Source organism: Mandrillus leucophaeus, unplaced genomic scaffold (assembly GCF_000951045.1).
Source record: "Mandrillus leucophaeus isolate KB7577 unplaced genomic scaffold, Mleu.le_1.0 Scaffold4, whole genome shotgun sequence".
Classification (NCBI taxonomy): Eukaryota; Metazoa; Chordata; class Mammalia; order Primates; family Cercopithecidae; genus Mandrillus; species Mandrillus leucophaeus.
This window is the reverse complement of record NW_012104253.1, coordinates 13,018,238-13,033,651: the sequence shown is the minus strand read 5'-3', so window position 1 is coordinate 13,033,651 and position 15,414 is coordinate 13,018,238. Positions and strand designations below refer to the sequence as shown.

The 15,414-nt window shown below is 48.6% G+C and overlaps 1 protein-coding gene across 3 annotated transcripts in view; it reads right to left on the bottom strand.

Moving 5' to 3' along the window:
* Nucleotides 1-15,414, bottom strand: part of FBLN5 (fibulin 5) — an 84,802-nt gene that overhangs the window by 12,794 nt on the left and 56,594 nt on the right. For all 3 annotated transcript variants that reach the window (XM_011991777.1, XM_011991776.1, XM_011991775.1), the window contains 5 exons: nt 14,501-14,623; nt 10,718-10,834; nt 6,731-6,850; nt 2,547-2,669; nt 925-1,051 (listed from right to left, as the gene is read on the bottom strand). In XM_011991777.1, coding sequence (XP_011847167.1) covers nt 925-1,051; nt 2,547-2,669; nt 6,731-6,850; nt 10,718-10,834; nt 14,501-14,623 — 610 coding nt within the window. The remainder of the gene's footprint in view (nt 1-924; nt 1,052-2,546; nt 2,670-6,730; nt 6,851-10,717; nt 10,835-14,500; nt 14,624-15,414) is intronic.

Sequence of the window (15,414 nt, the reverse complement as noted above, 5' to 3'; positions counted from 1 at the left end):
ACCAGGTGAGTCCTATGCATGTTACATTTAGGAGCCAACCTCTAAAAGACCCCATGTTTCCAGAACAAAGTCATTAGAGGGAAGAGGAGATTCTAGAACCCTGACTCAACTCTCAGCTTGGTTAGCTTTCTAGAGAATCTTTGCATAGCTCTGGGATGAGTGAGGGAGTGATAGAGAACACTGTGTGTGTGTGTGTGTGTGTGTGTGTGTGTGTGTGTGTGTGTAGACAGAGTCTCATTCTGTCACCCAGACTGGACTGCAGTGGCACAATCTCAGCTCATTGTAACCTCCTCCTCCCAGATTCAAGCGATTCTCATGCCTCAGCCTCCTGAGTAGCTGGGACTATAGGCGTGGCATGCCCAGTTAATTTTTTTGTATTTTTAGTAGAGACAGGGTTTCACCATGTTGGCCAGGCTGCTCTCGAACTCTTGAGCTCAGGCAATCCACCCACCTCAGCCTCCCAAAGTGCTGCGATTACAGGCATGAGCCACCACACCCAGCCTTGTATGTGTTTCTTACTGTGTGTTGTGGTCAAACATTTTGAAAAATAGTTGTTTCCTGTATGTAGGTATGTGTTTCAGATCCTATAACTTGTAATGGAATGTTCTGCAAACTTTTTGACAACCCACAGTAACACATTTTGCACTGCAAACCAGTAGCACACAAAACTAAAAGAGAAGTTGCAGAAAACAATATTGACTCTCGCTATGTGCAATGTACTCTGATATTTTCTATTCCAGTCTGTTCTATCTATTCTACTCAGTTCTATTCTATACACACACACACACACACACACGAGCACATGACATAGGTAGTGGGCCAGGTCCCCTGACTTCCTGGCTGGTACACTCTCTTTCACACCACACCGCCAACCTCCTGAGCCCTCGTCAGGTTTCTATTCCCCAAGGGGACACCATGACTTACTTATCACTGATCCTCAGATAAGGTTCCTCACAGCGGATGGGGTCAATGCATTTGAACCCCCCTTGTAAATTGTAGCAAGTCTGCTGCAGGTTGCACGTGTGGTTTCTGTGCTCACATTCATTGATGTCTGAAATGCAGGGTAGACAAGAAGCAGAGGCAGAGCATTATTGGCCAGGCCAGATGTGTGGGGGTGGGGTAGGCTGGGTCTTACTACAGAGCTGTACTATCCAATATGGCAGCCACAGGCCATATGTGGCTACTGAGTACTCGGAATGTGGCTGATCCAAACTGAGATGTGCTGTAAGTGGAAAATACACACCAGATTTTGATGACTTAGGATCAAAAAGTAATGTGAGCCAGGCACAGTGGCTCATGTCTGTAATCCCAGCACATTGGGAGGCTGAGGCAGGAGGATCACTTGAAGCCAGGAGTTCAAAACCAGCCTGGGTAACAAAGCAAGGCCCTGTCTCTTAATTTAAATATATATACATATATATATGTGATGTAAAACATCTCATCAATAATTTTTATATTGAATACATGCTGAAATAATATTTTGGATATACTGCATTAAAGAAAATATAGTAGTAAAAACAGGAGTTCGAGACCAGCCTGGTCAACATGGTAAAACACCGTCACTACTAAAAATACAAAAATTAGCCCGGCATGGTGGCATGCACTTATAGTCCCAGCTACTTGGGAGGCTAAGGCAGGAGAATCACTTTAACCTGGGAGGCAGAGGCTGCAGTGAGCCAAGTGCAGTGAGAACCACTGCACTCCAGCCTGGGCCACAGAGTGAGACTCTGTCTCAAAAAAAAAAAAAAAAAGAAAAAGAAAAAAGGAAAAGAAAAGAGAATATAGTAGTAAAAGTAATTTTACCCATTTTCTTTTCCTGTTTCAATGTGGCTACTAGCAAATGTAAAATTACATAGATGGCTCACATCTGTAGCTCACATGATACTTCTGTCGCCTGGCACCACTATGGAGAATTCTTGCTTGGCGATGGGCTAAGGCAGGTTCAAGGAGACTGAGAATGTGTCAGTCGCTTCCACAATGACCCCTCAGTGTGTGGAGCATGGGGCTGGAAGCCAGGCCAAGCAGGCAAACAGGAGAAGACCCACCCTTTTACAGTCTGGGGTCCCAACCCTTCCAGGAACAGAGCAGTCAGGTGTGTGAGGTCTCCCTGGCAACCATGCTCTAGGAGAGATCACTTGGAGAAAGGCTGACCAAACTGCCCTCTAGGCCACGTAAGAAAGCCCAGGCTCTGGCCAGGCCATAAAAGTCCTGCTTAGCTCTGGAGCAGTTCTCAGAGGAGCCTCAGAGATCTGGCTGGGGAGGCAGAAAGCCACGCTTAGAGGCTGCCGTCTGCATCTGCAGAGCTCATTACAGAAGTTTAAGTGGCCAATATCCTGGCCAAAGGATGGGTTACAGGGAGGGAAGACACCAGGCCAGGCATCCTGCCCAGAGCTGCCACTATGACAGCCACCAGCACCCACTCACACCCCCACCCCTGCCACCTTCCCAAAGCTGCACACGATTCCCCAGGTGAGGACCTCCAGATGACCCCCTGAAGCAGCTCCACCTCACACACACCCCAGCCAGGCCCCTCCGGACAGCCTTACCCTGGCAGCTTCGGTTGTCATCTAGCAGGATGTAGCCTGGAGGGCAGGAGCAGAAGTACGTGCCAGGCTGGTTCACACACTCATGTTGGCAGAGGAACTCAGAGAAACTGCATTCGTCCATATCTGGGGTGACAAGTTACACCTGCTGTTTATAATCTCAGTCTACGTGGGGATGGGAGCTGAGTGGTCATCTACGCCAACTCTCACACTGTCTTGATACATATGATGACTTTACTGAAAAGAAGCTGTCAATTCACTTCCTGAGCACTTCTAGCAATGGGGAGCTCACTACCTGCTGAGGATACCCATTGATATTTGGACAGCTCTAATTGTCAGAAAATTCTTCCCTGCATGGAGCTGAAATCCACCTCCATCGAGCTTCCAACATCTGCCTCTCACTCGGCTGCAGCTTCCATTCATGATAAACTTATTTCACCAGGTAGGAGAATCCGCCCTCCACCTCTGACCTGCCCAAGGGGCTGATTTCTTTGCCCACTGGGGTTTTCTGGGGGTTTCCCCAAGACCCAAAAAAACATTCCCTGGCCCTAGAGGGTCCTCCGAAGGGGCAGCTTTCGCAGTGCCAACTCCCCTTCAATCACCCCTTTTGCCAACTTCAGGAACAATATTGTTCCTAAAGTCATAATGAAGGGATATATCCAAAAGGCCAGGATTTTTTAATTATATTAAAACTTCACTGTGAAAAACAAACAAACAAACAAACAAAAAACTGCCTGAAAGAGAAAACTCCGGAGTGGTGAGGGATGGGCAGGGATATTATTTTTCTCTTTGTGGCCCGCCTACCTTGGCTCCTCCCTGGGACAAGGGAAGCAGCAGCTTCCAGCCAGCCTGACGTGGAGGGGGAGCCCCTGTCCATGTGATTTACAACTCATCCGCATGGGCTATGGTGGTTGATGCAGAAGCAGATGTTCCAGAAAAGCCAACTCTTCATCACACACAGAGTTTGGCAACAGAGCCCCTGTTTGAACCTCATTCGATAAGCACGCCAAAGAAAACATGTTTTTCTTACATTTGTTGTTTCCCGAAAACTTGCTTTCCCTAGTTTCCCCATGTGACATGTCCTCGGATTACTCTCTCACTCACAGACCGCTGGTGGCTGGAGTCACCCAGAGAGGGCGTCAACGCAAAAGAAGCTGCCTCTCCATCATCAGATAATTCCGGGTGTTACACGCCTCGTGCCTCTCACATCCCAGAAGGAAAAACTCCTTCCTGTCTCTCTCAGGGGTCCTCAGGTGATGGGTTATCAGCCAGCAGAATTAGGATGCTGATTTGAAAAGTCAAGTGTGCTCAGGTAATATCTGCTTCGGTCGTGCCTCCCCACCTCCCCCAGAAGCCTTGTAGAGCCCTGGGTCTCTGGCTCCAGCCCATCATAACTGAGAGTGTCCTATTTTATGTCTAAGTTTGTAGATTCCATTCATACTTTCAGTAGAGTAGTAGTGATGTTTGTCAATCCCTGAGGCTCCCTACATGCCAAGCACTGGGTTAAATGCTTTACATGCCTCCTCTTATTTAATTCTCGCCTCAACCCCATGAAGGAGGTGCTATTACCCTCCATATTTTCCAGAAGAAAAACTGAGGCTTACACAGGTTAGCTGACTTGTCCAAGTTCACAGATAACAAGTAAGGAGGAAAGCTGGGACTTGAACCCAGCCTCTAGATCTCACACTTGGAAACACGACGCTGTAATGTCTCCCTGAGGAACTGTGCTGAAGGATCAGTGGAGCTGGGGAGCCCTGAGGTTGGGGCAATCGCCCAAGAAGGGTTAGCTCCAGGGCAGATGGAGAGTGTAGCACCCACTCCCAACTCCCACTGGGCAGGGAGGGGCTCTAACAGACCCTACTCGGTTTATCTTTGGGTCTGCAATTCCCAGACTTTGCTTAGGGCTGTGGCTCCACCCTCCAGGGGAAAGCTGAAATACAAGGTCAGTTTCTGGCAGGGAGCATGTATTAGGCCACTTTCACTCCTCCACAGGAGAACGCACCATGGTTTCCAGGAACAGCTCAGCTTAGCAAATCCCTGAGAGACAAGGTTAGGAGGGGTCTGGGGCTACATGGAGGGGCCACTCAGCTGTGATAACACAGTGAGGATGACAGTGCCTGCGGGAAATGGAGAAGTGCAGAAAGGGGTTAAGTAGGAAGGCGCAGAAACAGACTCTCTCCATCACCCTGTTATCCTGGACCAGTCTGCTCTAGAAAGCCTACATATCCCGGGGTCACATTAAATCTTCAGGAGGGTGTGCATCATGGAGAACATGGAGGACAAGTTGGCCATTTGGGGCAAAATGAGTGAACTGAAAGTCTTTGCCAAATTGACATGGATGTAAGCTTCTCAAGAAGCCAAAAGCCTCTGACACCTACGCTTAGGGAAGATAAATTAACACGTAATGACTAAACCTCCTTGAAAGAGAAAAGTCCAGAGTGGTGTGGGGTGGGCACGAATATTTGTCTCTCCATGGCCCGCCTACCTTGGATCCTCCCTGGGACATGGGAAGCAGCAGCTTCCAGCCAGCCTGGAACCAGCCTGGAGCTGGGCCACCCTCTGGACTGTGCCAGCTTATTTAATTTTTGACCACTCTAGGAGGGTGGTTGGTTGGCTGGTTGATTTTTTTTAACAAAGGATGAAACTGAGACTCAGGGAGTGACCTGCTCAAGAAAAATAGTACATGGTAGAGCTGGAATTTGAACTCAGCTCCTCCAGGGTCACTCTACCATACAGCCTACGCAGTGGGGCAATAAACATCTGTGGATTAACAGAGCATTCTGGAGAAACAAATCATCTCACCACATCATGTTAGATTTTCTAAACTTCTTAGTTCCTTGGCCCCAATTCCCCAAGGAATGCCATGGAGGGAACTGAAATCTAGGAAGAAAGTGGCTTTTCATGCCTGAGGGTATTTTATTTCTGTTTCTGGGCCTTGTATTTAATCAGCCCAAGGCTCTCTGTAACTGCCTGCTTGTGGCTCTGACTGTCCTGGCCCTGGGGAGAGGTGTTCATTTGTTTCATGGGACTCTGTCCCCAGAACACTTCAGGCGTCAGGGAGACTATCACACAAGTTCCATTCATGACCTGGGTCAGTTCCTGTTACAATAAAACCCGGATTAGGAAACTTTCCATTCTGCAGGACAAAAAGATTTTTCACGCCTAGTGTATGGCCCACTTATTTTGAAAAGCACAGTGGAGCATTATTAATTTAGACTTTGCTACTTCACAACTGCTGATGATGCCAGAAGTGGCTGAAATGAAGTGTACTTTAATCCAACCTTTAAAAAAACAAGGCAAGACAGGGAAAGAGAGAGAAAGAAAGAAAAGGAGTTGTGTGTGGTTCTATGTGGGATGCCACAGAGATAAATATGAGTAAGAGGTGGTCCCTATTCTCAAGGAGTTTACAATCCAGTAATATTTTTCTAACTAAGAAAAAAAATTGAACTTTCTAGGGGAAAAAAAGAGGGAGTTAATAAGAAAATTATAATAGAGTCCATAAACTAGCATGGGCAGAAAATCATATTTCCTTGGGCTTGGAAGGAATTTATAAAAGGTCAACTAACCCATCACATCTATGTTCTCACAACAAATTATTATGATTTCATTCATTCAACATTCAATCATTTATCCATTGAGTCGAGAACTATCTTTTTTTTTTTTGCATGTTCCCTGGGTGCCAGGCCTGGAGTGAGGCACTGATTATTTCAGAAGTTCACAGAGCATGTGTGCTTCCATACATGATCTCATTCATTCAATGTTCCCCCCAACCCTGCCCGAAAAGATATGCTATTATTCCTGGGTCACTGTCCTCTGTAAGTACTTTCTGTGATATCGCCAAGACTTGAGTCGGTGCTGGTTGAGGACAGACAGCTCTCAAACCAACATGCCAAATCGGGTGACTCCTCTCCCTCGTCAACCCTACCTCTGTCCCAGAAGGTAGCCCCATTGATTTTTGCGTCAAGGGTCAGATGACAAGGAAAATGAGACTCCACATCACCTTTCGGGAAGTGACTCATCTCTGTTCTGTGTGATTGTGACCCCACTGCCCTGGAGGATGTCCCAAACTAGACATGTGTCCAGGAAATGAGAGGAAACACCTATGAAGGAAGCCCTTGCCCTTCAACCCCCAACTCTTGCCCAGGCCCCAAGTACAGGTGGAAGTTTCCAATGCCAAAGCCCATTACCACTGCAATGAACACCGTCTTCCTCAAGTTCATATCCTGGGTCACAGCGGCAGACGAAAGAGCCGTAGGTGTTGACGCAGGTTTGCACACAGGGGTTCTCGGTGGCACACTCATTCACATCTGTGGAAAGCCAAGGCACATTGCTGACTGTCCTCCCAACAGAACAGCCACAATAACTAGGCAGAAAAAGCACCAGCAACTTAATCTACCACTACTAGGAGACCAGAGTCGCAGGTACCAAGGCTCTCCATCCAGGACCTTTGGGAGCATGATCTCAGATCTGAAAGTGTTGACTTAAGGACCAGGGCCTCCATCCACATGTCCCTTCTGGGGTCAAAAGTCAGGCAAGGTGGAAACCATATGTATACACATGATATAAACATATACGCATATACACCTGCTAGTAAGTCTATGCTCCAACACCCCCCGCCAGGAATTTCCAGGCAACACCTGCTCCTTCCTATCACCTGTTACATTTCGTCCATGAACTCCCCTCACCCTCACTGACTTGGAAGTTTCAGGTTAACAAATAACCATGATGATTCTAATAATATATTTATTATGCATAAATAACTTTGCTCATTAGGAAAGGATCTTACACTCACTTAATCCTTACAATGAGGACCATTGCCCCACTTTAGAGGTTAAGTAGGTTAAGGAGAAGACCACCAAAGGACACAAGGAGTAATGGGAAATCTATTATCTTGAGTGTGGTGGTGGTGGTTTCATGCAGGTACACGTATGTCAAAATTAATAGAATCATGGTGCGGTTTATTATACACTGATTATGCATCAATAAGATTGTTTAAGCATTTTTCAGGCACAGTGGCTCATGCCTGTAATCTCAGCACTTTGAGGCAGGTGGATCGCTTGAGCCCAGGAGTTTGAGACCAGCCTGGGCAACATAATGGGACTCCATCTCTTCAAAAAGATTAAAAAATTAGCCAGGTGTTGTGGCACATGCCTGAGGTCCCAGCTACCCAGGAGGCTGAGGAAGGAGAATCACTTGAGCCTGGGAGATTGAGGCTGCAGTGAGCTGAGATCATGGTACTGTACTCCAGCCTGGGTGACAGAGTGAGACCCTGTCTCGGAAAAAAAAAAAGTATAGCCAGGGTGCAGTGGCTCACACCTGCAATCCCAGCACTTTGGGAGACCAAGGCAGGTGGATTACCTGAGGTCAGGCATTCGAGAACAGCCTGACCAACATGGTGAAGTCCCGACTCTACTAAAAGAATACAAAAAAATTAGCCAGGCATGGTAATAGGTGCCTGTAATCCCAGCTACTCGGGAGGCTGAGACAAGGGAATCGCTTGAACCCCAGAGGCAGATGTTGCAGTGAGTTGGGATCATGCCACTGCACTCCAACCTGGTAGACAGAGCTAGACTGTCTCAAAACACACACACACACACACACACACACACACACACACAATTGCTTTTGAAGATTGACAGGTGTACCCAAGTCCACTAGCTAACAAGGACACAGTGGGAACTGGAACATGAGTCAGGGGCCTTTCCATAAAAACCAAGATTCATTCTGCACAGCTCATGGTGCGGGGAGGGCAGGGAAAAGCCCCTTTCCCACTGGCGTTGGCGGACCCACGGTAAGTACCATCCCACAATGCTCCATACACCAATGGCCAAAGTTCCAGCTGAGAGATTTTCTATCCTCCTATCCTCTTCCCAAGTCCAGGTAAACCTCTTAGGCCTCTGAAAAGAGATGTCAGTGTTTTCAGAGCTAAAAGCCTTCACGGTGAGCAGCTTGAGAGGCTTTTCTTAAAGGGGAGGCAAATCCCATGGCCACGAAGTTCCTGCCTCCTGGCATCTCTGGAGCTCTCAGGGAGAAAACAGATAAATAAATGAACAGCTCTAGAGAGAGGGTCAAGCAAGACACTGGCCCCCACCGGTGCCCGTGGGAGGTTGGGGTTTCCTCACTGGGGACAGGACGGGGTAGGAAAATGTCCACTGTGCTAAGCCACTGAGTGCAAGTTCAGACAGGACAGTGCTGGCAAGTGTTAGGGCTGGTGGCCTCAGCCTCTGGCCAGGCGCTGGCCACTCAGAGATGAATGAACTCATTCCACCCCCTCACCGCTCTCAGCTGCTTCTGAGAGCAGGGCGACCAAAATGATTCTGCCCACCTGGGGTTCTCACTGCCCTTTCCTGCCAGCCCTTTCCAAATGCCCTTCTGAATCTGCTGAGGGCACACAGGGCCCCACTCCAACCTGCTGGACAAGAAGTCTGGGTTCCTGGTTTTACTCTTAGCTCTGCTACCACTTGGCTGCATGACTTTGGCCAAGCTGCTTAACCTTTTTGAGCCTTGATTTCCTCCTCAGTAAAGCAGAGCCACAAACACCTGCCTGCTGACCTCACGAGGCTATTTATTATTAGAGCTCAGTGAGATGAACAGACGTGATAATGCTCTGAGTGTGCAAAGCACTCTCCCACACACGAAGAGTCAGGATTGCAAAAGCTCACTGGAGTATGCGACACCCTGTGCTGCCCATCAGCCCTGCTGATGCAGCATCCCAGTGGCCAAGTGCCCATACCCAGGCCTGGGTGCCGGGCCTGCTGCTTTATTGTGCTGTGGACTTGGCACTGCCAGGTGTATTATCTGCTTTTTCTCACACACCTGTCCCTCAGAGACCTGAAGGACACAGGTGCCTTCTGGATTGAGCATGGCTATGTCTCAGGAGGTACTGGGTGCACTGTGCCAGCCTGTGGCCAGTACCTCCAATCTCAGGCCTTGGCACAGAGCAGCCTGCATCTGCCCTAAGCCGCTTATCGCAGCAGCAAGGGAGCCAGGCACCCGCTCCTGCTCCAGTGGGAAGGAAGGGCCCTTGTTTATCCGCTTCCTCAACCTCCCGGCCTGGCGACTACTCTCAGAAGAAAATGACCTCTTTTGGTGTGAGGAACACAGTCCAGACTTCTTGGAACAATTAGCAGAACGAGCTTCGGAGGAGAGACTTAGAAAGAATCCAGGATCAAACTCTTTAACACTGATGCCTTCCTGTTTACTGATGATTTAGCTACAATTAAAGTAAAGGAGACATAATATCCTCCAAATTCGATGGCCAGGAGCCTGCCAGCCAGAACTCCAAGGGTGAATGAAACAAGGAAATGGGCCTTGCAAAACCTGAGGTCTCCAGACAAAGACCTCATTCTGTGTCGCAGCACTGCCTCCAACTCTAACCTGGTCCAAGCAGCTGCCAGGGGCTGGAGGCCTGGGCCGGGAGCTGGAAGTTGAGGGGGAAGCCGGGGGCCAAAGCAGGATTTGCGCTAATTCCTTGGGTCTTAAGTCCCCCGTTCACTTCCTGAGCAGAAGAAACCTTCAGATGGAAACCACAATAGGCATGCAACTTGTTTTTCTTACTTATCAGTATTTCAAGTGATCATGTGAAAGCCAAAAAATGCCTTTGTTTCAGTCTGGTTTTGTGGGGGCATGCTGAGTAGCAGGGGACGTTACCACCACCACTAGACCCTTTGCTAAGGAACAGGCCGTCCTGGCACAGGTTGGAGGGAAAAGTGTAATGAGAGGCCTCAGAATTGCCCACGACACCCCTGCCTAGCATGGATGTGTTTATTTTATGATTCATGGAGGGTCAGGGACCCTGACCAACCCTCCTCAGACCTCAGAAACTGAACTTAGGCTATAGGACATGGAACCAAATTTCTGATTAGGCCAGAAAGCCAGCAAGGCTACTTCTGGATAGTAGACACAGAAAAGAAGCAAATCCATGAAACTGTACACTCCCAGCCAGTGGAGGATTGGGGTCCTACCCTCAGCCATATTCAGAGCACTTTTTGAGATGCTTCGCATAGCAAGGTTCGGGTCTCAGGTTTCTGCAGCAATGGGGATAGGTGGGCAGTGACAAGGAATGGGAGTACACCGTAGCAGCAGTGTTTCCCACAAACATAAGCTGCCAGGGGCTGAAGAAGGCTGCAGCTAGTGTCTCACATCGTGTCCAAGTTATCATGCACGTCACATACCTTGGCAAGACCTTCCATCCTCATTGAGGGTAAAACCAGGATTGCATGTACAAGAATAGGATCCAGGAACATTCGCACAGAGCTGCTGGCAGTAACCATAGCGACATTCATCAATGTCTGGAAACAGAAATGCACGCAAAGTGAGACAGGTCTCCATCTCACTCAATGATGCCCCCACTAGTGTGGCATGATTGCCTAGCTCTTCCCAAACAGGATCACGAAGGGAAGCAAAGGGGAACAAGAGCCAAGACAGTGCTTACTGAGTGTCATGGATGGTGATGCTGTCTCGATTACAAGGCTCAGTCTCCCCACAGTCTTTCTCCTCCTCAACCCATCTCAGTCCCATAAATACCTGAACCTATCCTAAAAGTTGCAGAAGAAATTTCTGCTTTGAGTGGGATGTTGGGCAAGATGAGCTCTCCAATTTTACCCAGCTCTAAGATTCAACACTAAGGTTTGTCCAAGATGGGCTCTCCAATTTTTCCCAGCTCTCAGATTTGAGATTACCCAGCTCTTAAGATTTATCCAAAGTTAAGATTCAACTAGAAGATTCCATATAGAGGCTCCACTACCCGGGAAGGGTCCAGTCTGCTTAACATGTAAGAAGAATCCATAGCATCACTCCAATAGGCTCCTTGCCAGCTCCATGAACAATGAATATGTCCAGCTGTCAGGAACAAGAGCCAGTTAGGCTGGGACGAGCTGGGCAGCATGACCCTGGAGACCCATGAATCCAGTAATATGAGGACGCTGGAGTTCACCCTGGATCTCCTCCTTGCACCAGAGTGAACATAAAACTCTGGATAAACACACCTCTTCCAAGCCATAGCTGGCCTTGCCAGGGAAAGTGGCGGCACTGTGGGTGAATGGATCCTTTGAGCAGAGCTGGGCAATGTGACTTCCCTGTAACATGTATCCATCAATGGGGAGCCTGACGTCATTGGGAAAGCACTTCTCAACACCCCAAGCTGATGTGATGATGGGCTGGAGAATTCATTCCTGTGGGGTAAGGGTAGTGAATGAAATCACCAGCCTCCTGGCAGACTCTGAGATGGCACCAGTACAGGCTCCTGCTGTGACCAGTTGATCTGACTGTAGCTGGAACTGGTCCTTATCCCCACCTCCCCAAGTCTCACCAGGTTTCCTCCCTGGTCCCCCCGTTCCTTTGGAACCAGGGGCCATCCAGGACTCTGGAGGCCGGCTTAGAGCCTCGGTCCTTGGGCCTGGTTTCCACCTACTGCCAGGAAGGACTCCACCTCCGAGACCCATTTTGATCCCTTACCTATTGTTTAGCCCTTCTCAGATTCTGTGCCCCATCCTGTGATTCTGTTTTGTCTCTAAGTTCCGGCTACTTCTAACCTGGCCCATTGCACTGCCCCTGAGTGCAGGGCAGCTATTGCACAGAAGGTCCATTGGCTGTACAGTGGCTGGCCCTGACTTCTTCCCAGAGTGCAGCTGGGCACATCACCAAGGCCAGGCAGGCAGCAGGGGCTGGAGAGGGTACCCTTCACTGGGGGTACCTTGGAGAAAAGGCAGCCCCCCCGACCCCTCATTTTTCTGCAAAAGCAGCATCTCCAGTGGTACACAGAACAGACAGTGTGTGGCTATGGAACTTGCATTTTGAAAGGGAAAGGCGAGTTTAGCCAGGGGAGGGCAGGAGTTCAGCCATAACTGGGAGAAGTCTTCCTTTCAGATGTGAGTATGAGTGGCTGGGCCACATGGTACCATGCTAGGCATCTATGAGCATCCTTCCCAAAGCTCCATGCTCCCGGGAAGAGAACAACCCTCCCAGGCAGAGGAATGTCCGAGTTGCTGGCACCCCTCACATCAGAGGGTTTCTATAACAGGGCTGCTATATCCCGGTCTCCCCCACCACTCCAGCGCCCCTTGTGGTGGGGAAAAAAAAACTAGACTGAGACACAGGAGACTTGGAAGTTTGACCCAATTCGCTTTAACTTTGTCTAAAATGTTCCTTCTCTTTGAGTCTCAGTCTGCGATGCTATAAAAGTTGGATGACATAATATTCGACATCCTTTCCAGCTCTGAAATTCGACATATTAAGTTCCTGTACAAATAACTCTCTCTCACTGATCTGCTTATGTTCAAATAAGTAGCATCAACTTTTCCATTATAGCAGAGGTTGGTTTGAATGCACAGCAACTGTCATATTCACAGACGCCCGCGTGCAAGCCTGGAAAGGAGAATCAAGCCAATCTAGGCCTCAACGATGCTTCGGACGGGGCTTGAGGGCAGACCTACTCAGCCTCAATCAAGAAACTTGGAAAGAGGTAGCTTTCCTTTGTTTCCATGATTTTGTTTGGATCTGTTTCTCAACTCCTCCAGGACTGACTTTCAGGCAACAGAACGGTGTCTTAGAGAATTCAAACTGGCAGGGCTTTTCTAGAAAACACAGCATAGAAATCACACCCTAGAATTAGAAATTGAAGTGACAGCTACAGTTTGCTATGAATTCATTCACTTGGCTAAACCCAAAACTAGAAGGGAAGAAAGGAAAATAACCTTCCAGTAAAAATAAACAGAAAGATCAGATAGCAGATGCCAACTGCAAAGGCAGTTCTCCACTGGTGACGACTGACTTCTCAGGAGTAAAAGGCTAAGGCCATCGCCCGTGGGGTGGGTGTGGTCATCGGGGGGAAGGGCAAAGACAGGGTGTTGGAAGGAACTGATGTAAGATCAGGATTTACTGATCCACATTCAAGACTTGCCACTTTTCTGTGACTAAACGAAAGTGTTCCCTTCTCCTAGCATTATTTCTAACTAAAGCAAAATAATCCTCACCTCTGTCACTTCCTGGCCTGGATATAAACTTCGTGAAGACAGGAAGAAAGTTGAGGTAAAATCAAACTTAAAAAATATATCCAAAACTATAGCCCTTAAAAAATATATTTGAGGCTGGGCACGGTGGCTGATGCCTGTAATCTCAGCACTTTGGGAGGCTGACGCCTGTAATCTCCGCACCGTGGGAGGCTGAGGCAGGCAGATCATTTGAGCCCAGGAGTTCAAGACCAGCCTGGCCAACATGGCAAAACCCTGTTTCTACAAAAAATACAAATATTAGCTGGGCATGGTGACACACGCCTGTAATACCAGCTACTCAGGAGGCTGAGGCAGGAGAATCACTTGAACCCAGGAGGTGGAGATTGCAGTGAGCCAAGATCGTGCCACTGCACTCTAGCCCAGGCAACAGAGGGAGACTCCATACAAAAAAAAAACAAAAACAAAAACAAAAAAAAACCAGAAAGAAAAACACTCAAGGCCATGCGTGGTGGCTTACGCCTGTAATCTCAGCACTTTTGAGGCGGGCAGATGACTTGAGCCCAGGAGTTCAAGACCAGCCTGGCCAACATGGTGAAAGTCCCATTTGTACAAAAAGTACAAAACGTATCTGGGCATGGTGGCACATGCCTATGATTCCAGCTACTCAGGAGGCTGAGACAGGAGAATCGCTTGAACCCAGGAGACAGAGGTTGCAGTGAGCCGCAATTGCACCATTGCACTCCAGCCTGGGTGACAGAGTGAGACTATGTCTCAAAAATAAATACATACATTCAAAAACCATAATGATGACAAGATGGCGATGATGGCAACTGATTTTCAAGGGTGGGGTTACACATGTAAGTTCAATAGCCTTCCACCCCTCCCACCCTTCCTGGCAAAGAAAAGCTTACTACCCTTAGGCAGCCAGCTATGCCCACACCTCACAATGCCCCTGGCAACTGTTAACTTCCAGGAGTCCCTGTGACCCCCCCAGAGAGCTGTTACCTAAGCACTGGCCTTCCAGAAGCCAATATCCATCGGTGCAGGAGCAGGTGTACCCGCCCTCAGTGTTGATGCAGATCTGGGTGGGGTTGCACTGGTGGGAATCCGTTGCACACTCGTCCACATCTGTAACACAAGACATAGGTCAAAGAATGTCACCCACATCCATCTAGAGCCCTGGAGTCACCAGGGGTGCCAGTGGCTTGCTTGTCTTGGCCGGGAGGCAGTTGATAAGGTTGCTAGGTTACACCCAAGGAGGTGGCAGCACCTCCCTGATGGGCACCTCTAGGAGACACTAACCTCTAATGAGGGCTGAGCTAGTCTGCTCACCAGAAATCCACAAAGGGAAATGCCAAGAAGGGAACACATATCCTCAGGCACCCTTCTGCCATCCTATGCCATTGCTCCCTGAAGGTGCGTCACCTTGACAATAACCATTACTTGATTTAGAAAGCCATTTTGTATTAGGCTTATTCATTCATATGTTAAACAGGGGTCTGCTGCATACCTACTGTGTGCACAGGACTGAGAACAAAACAGAAGTAAAGGAAATGTCCCCAGCCAGGCACGGTGGCTCACGCCTGTAATCCCAGCACTTTGGGAGGCTGAGATGGGTGGATCACCTGGGCTCAGAAGTTCAAGATGAGCTCAGGCATCATGGTGAAACCCCGTCTCTACTAAAAATTTTAAAACTAGCTGGGCCTGGTGGCATGCGCCTGTAGTCCCAGGTACTCGGGAGACTGAGCTGGGAGGATCACTTGAGCCCAGGAGGTGGAGGTTGCAGTGAGCCGAGATTGCACGACGGCACTCCAACCTGGGAGACAGAGTGAGACCCTGTCTCAAAAAAAAAAAAAAGTTCGCTGCCAACAGAAGCTGGCAGTTCAGTTTCTTAATGGTATTTACTCATGAAAATCTTT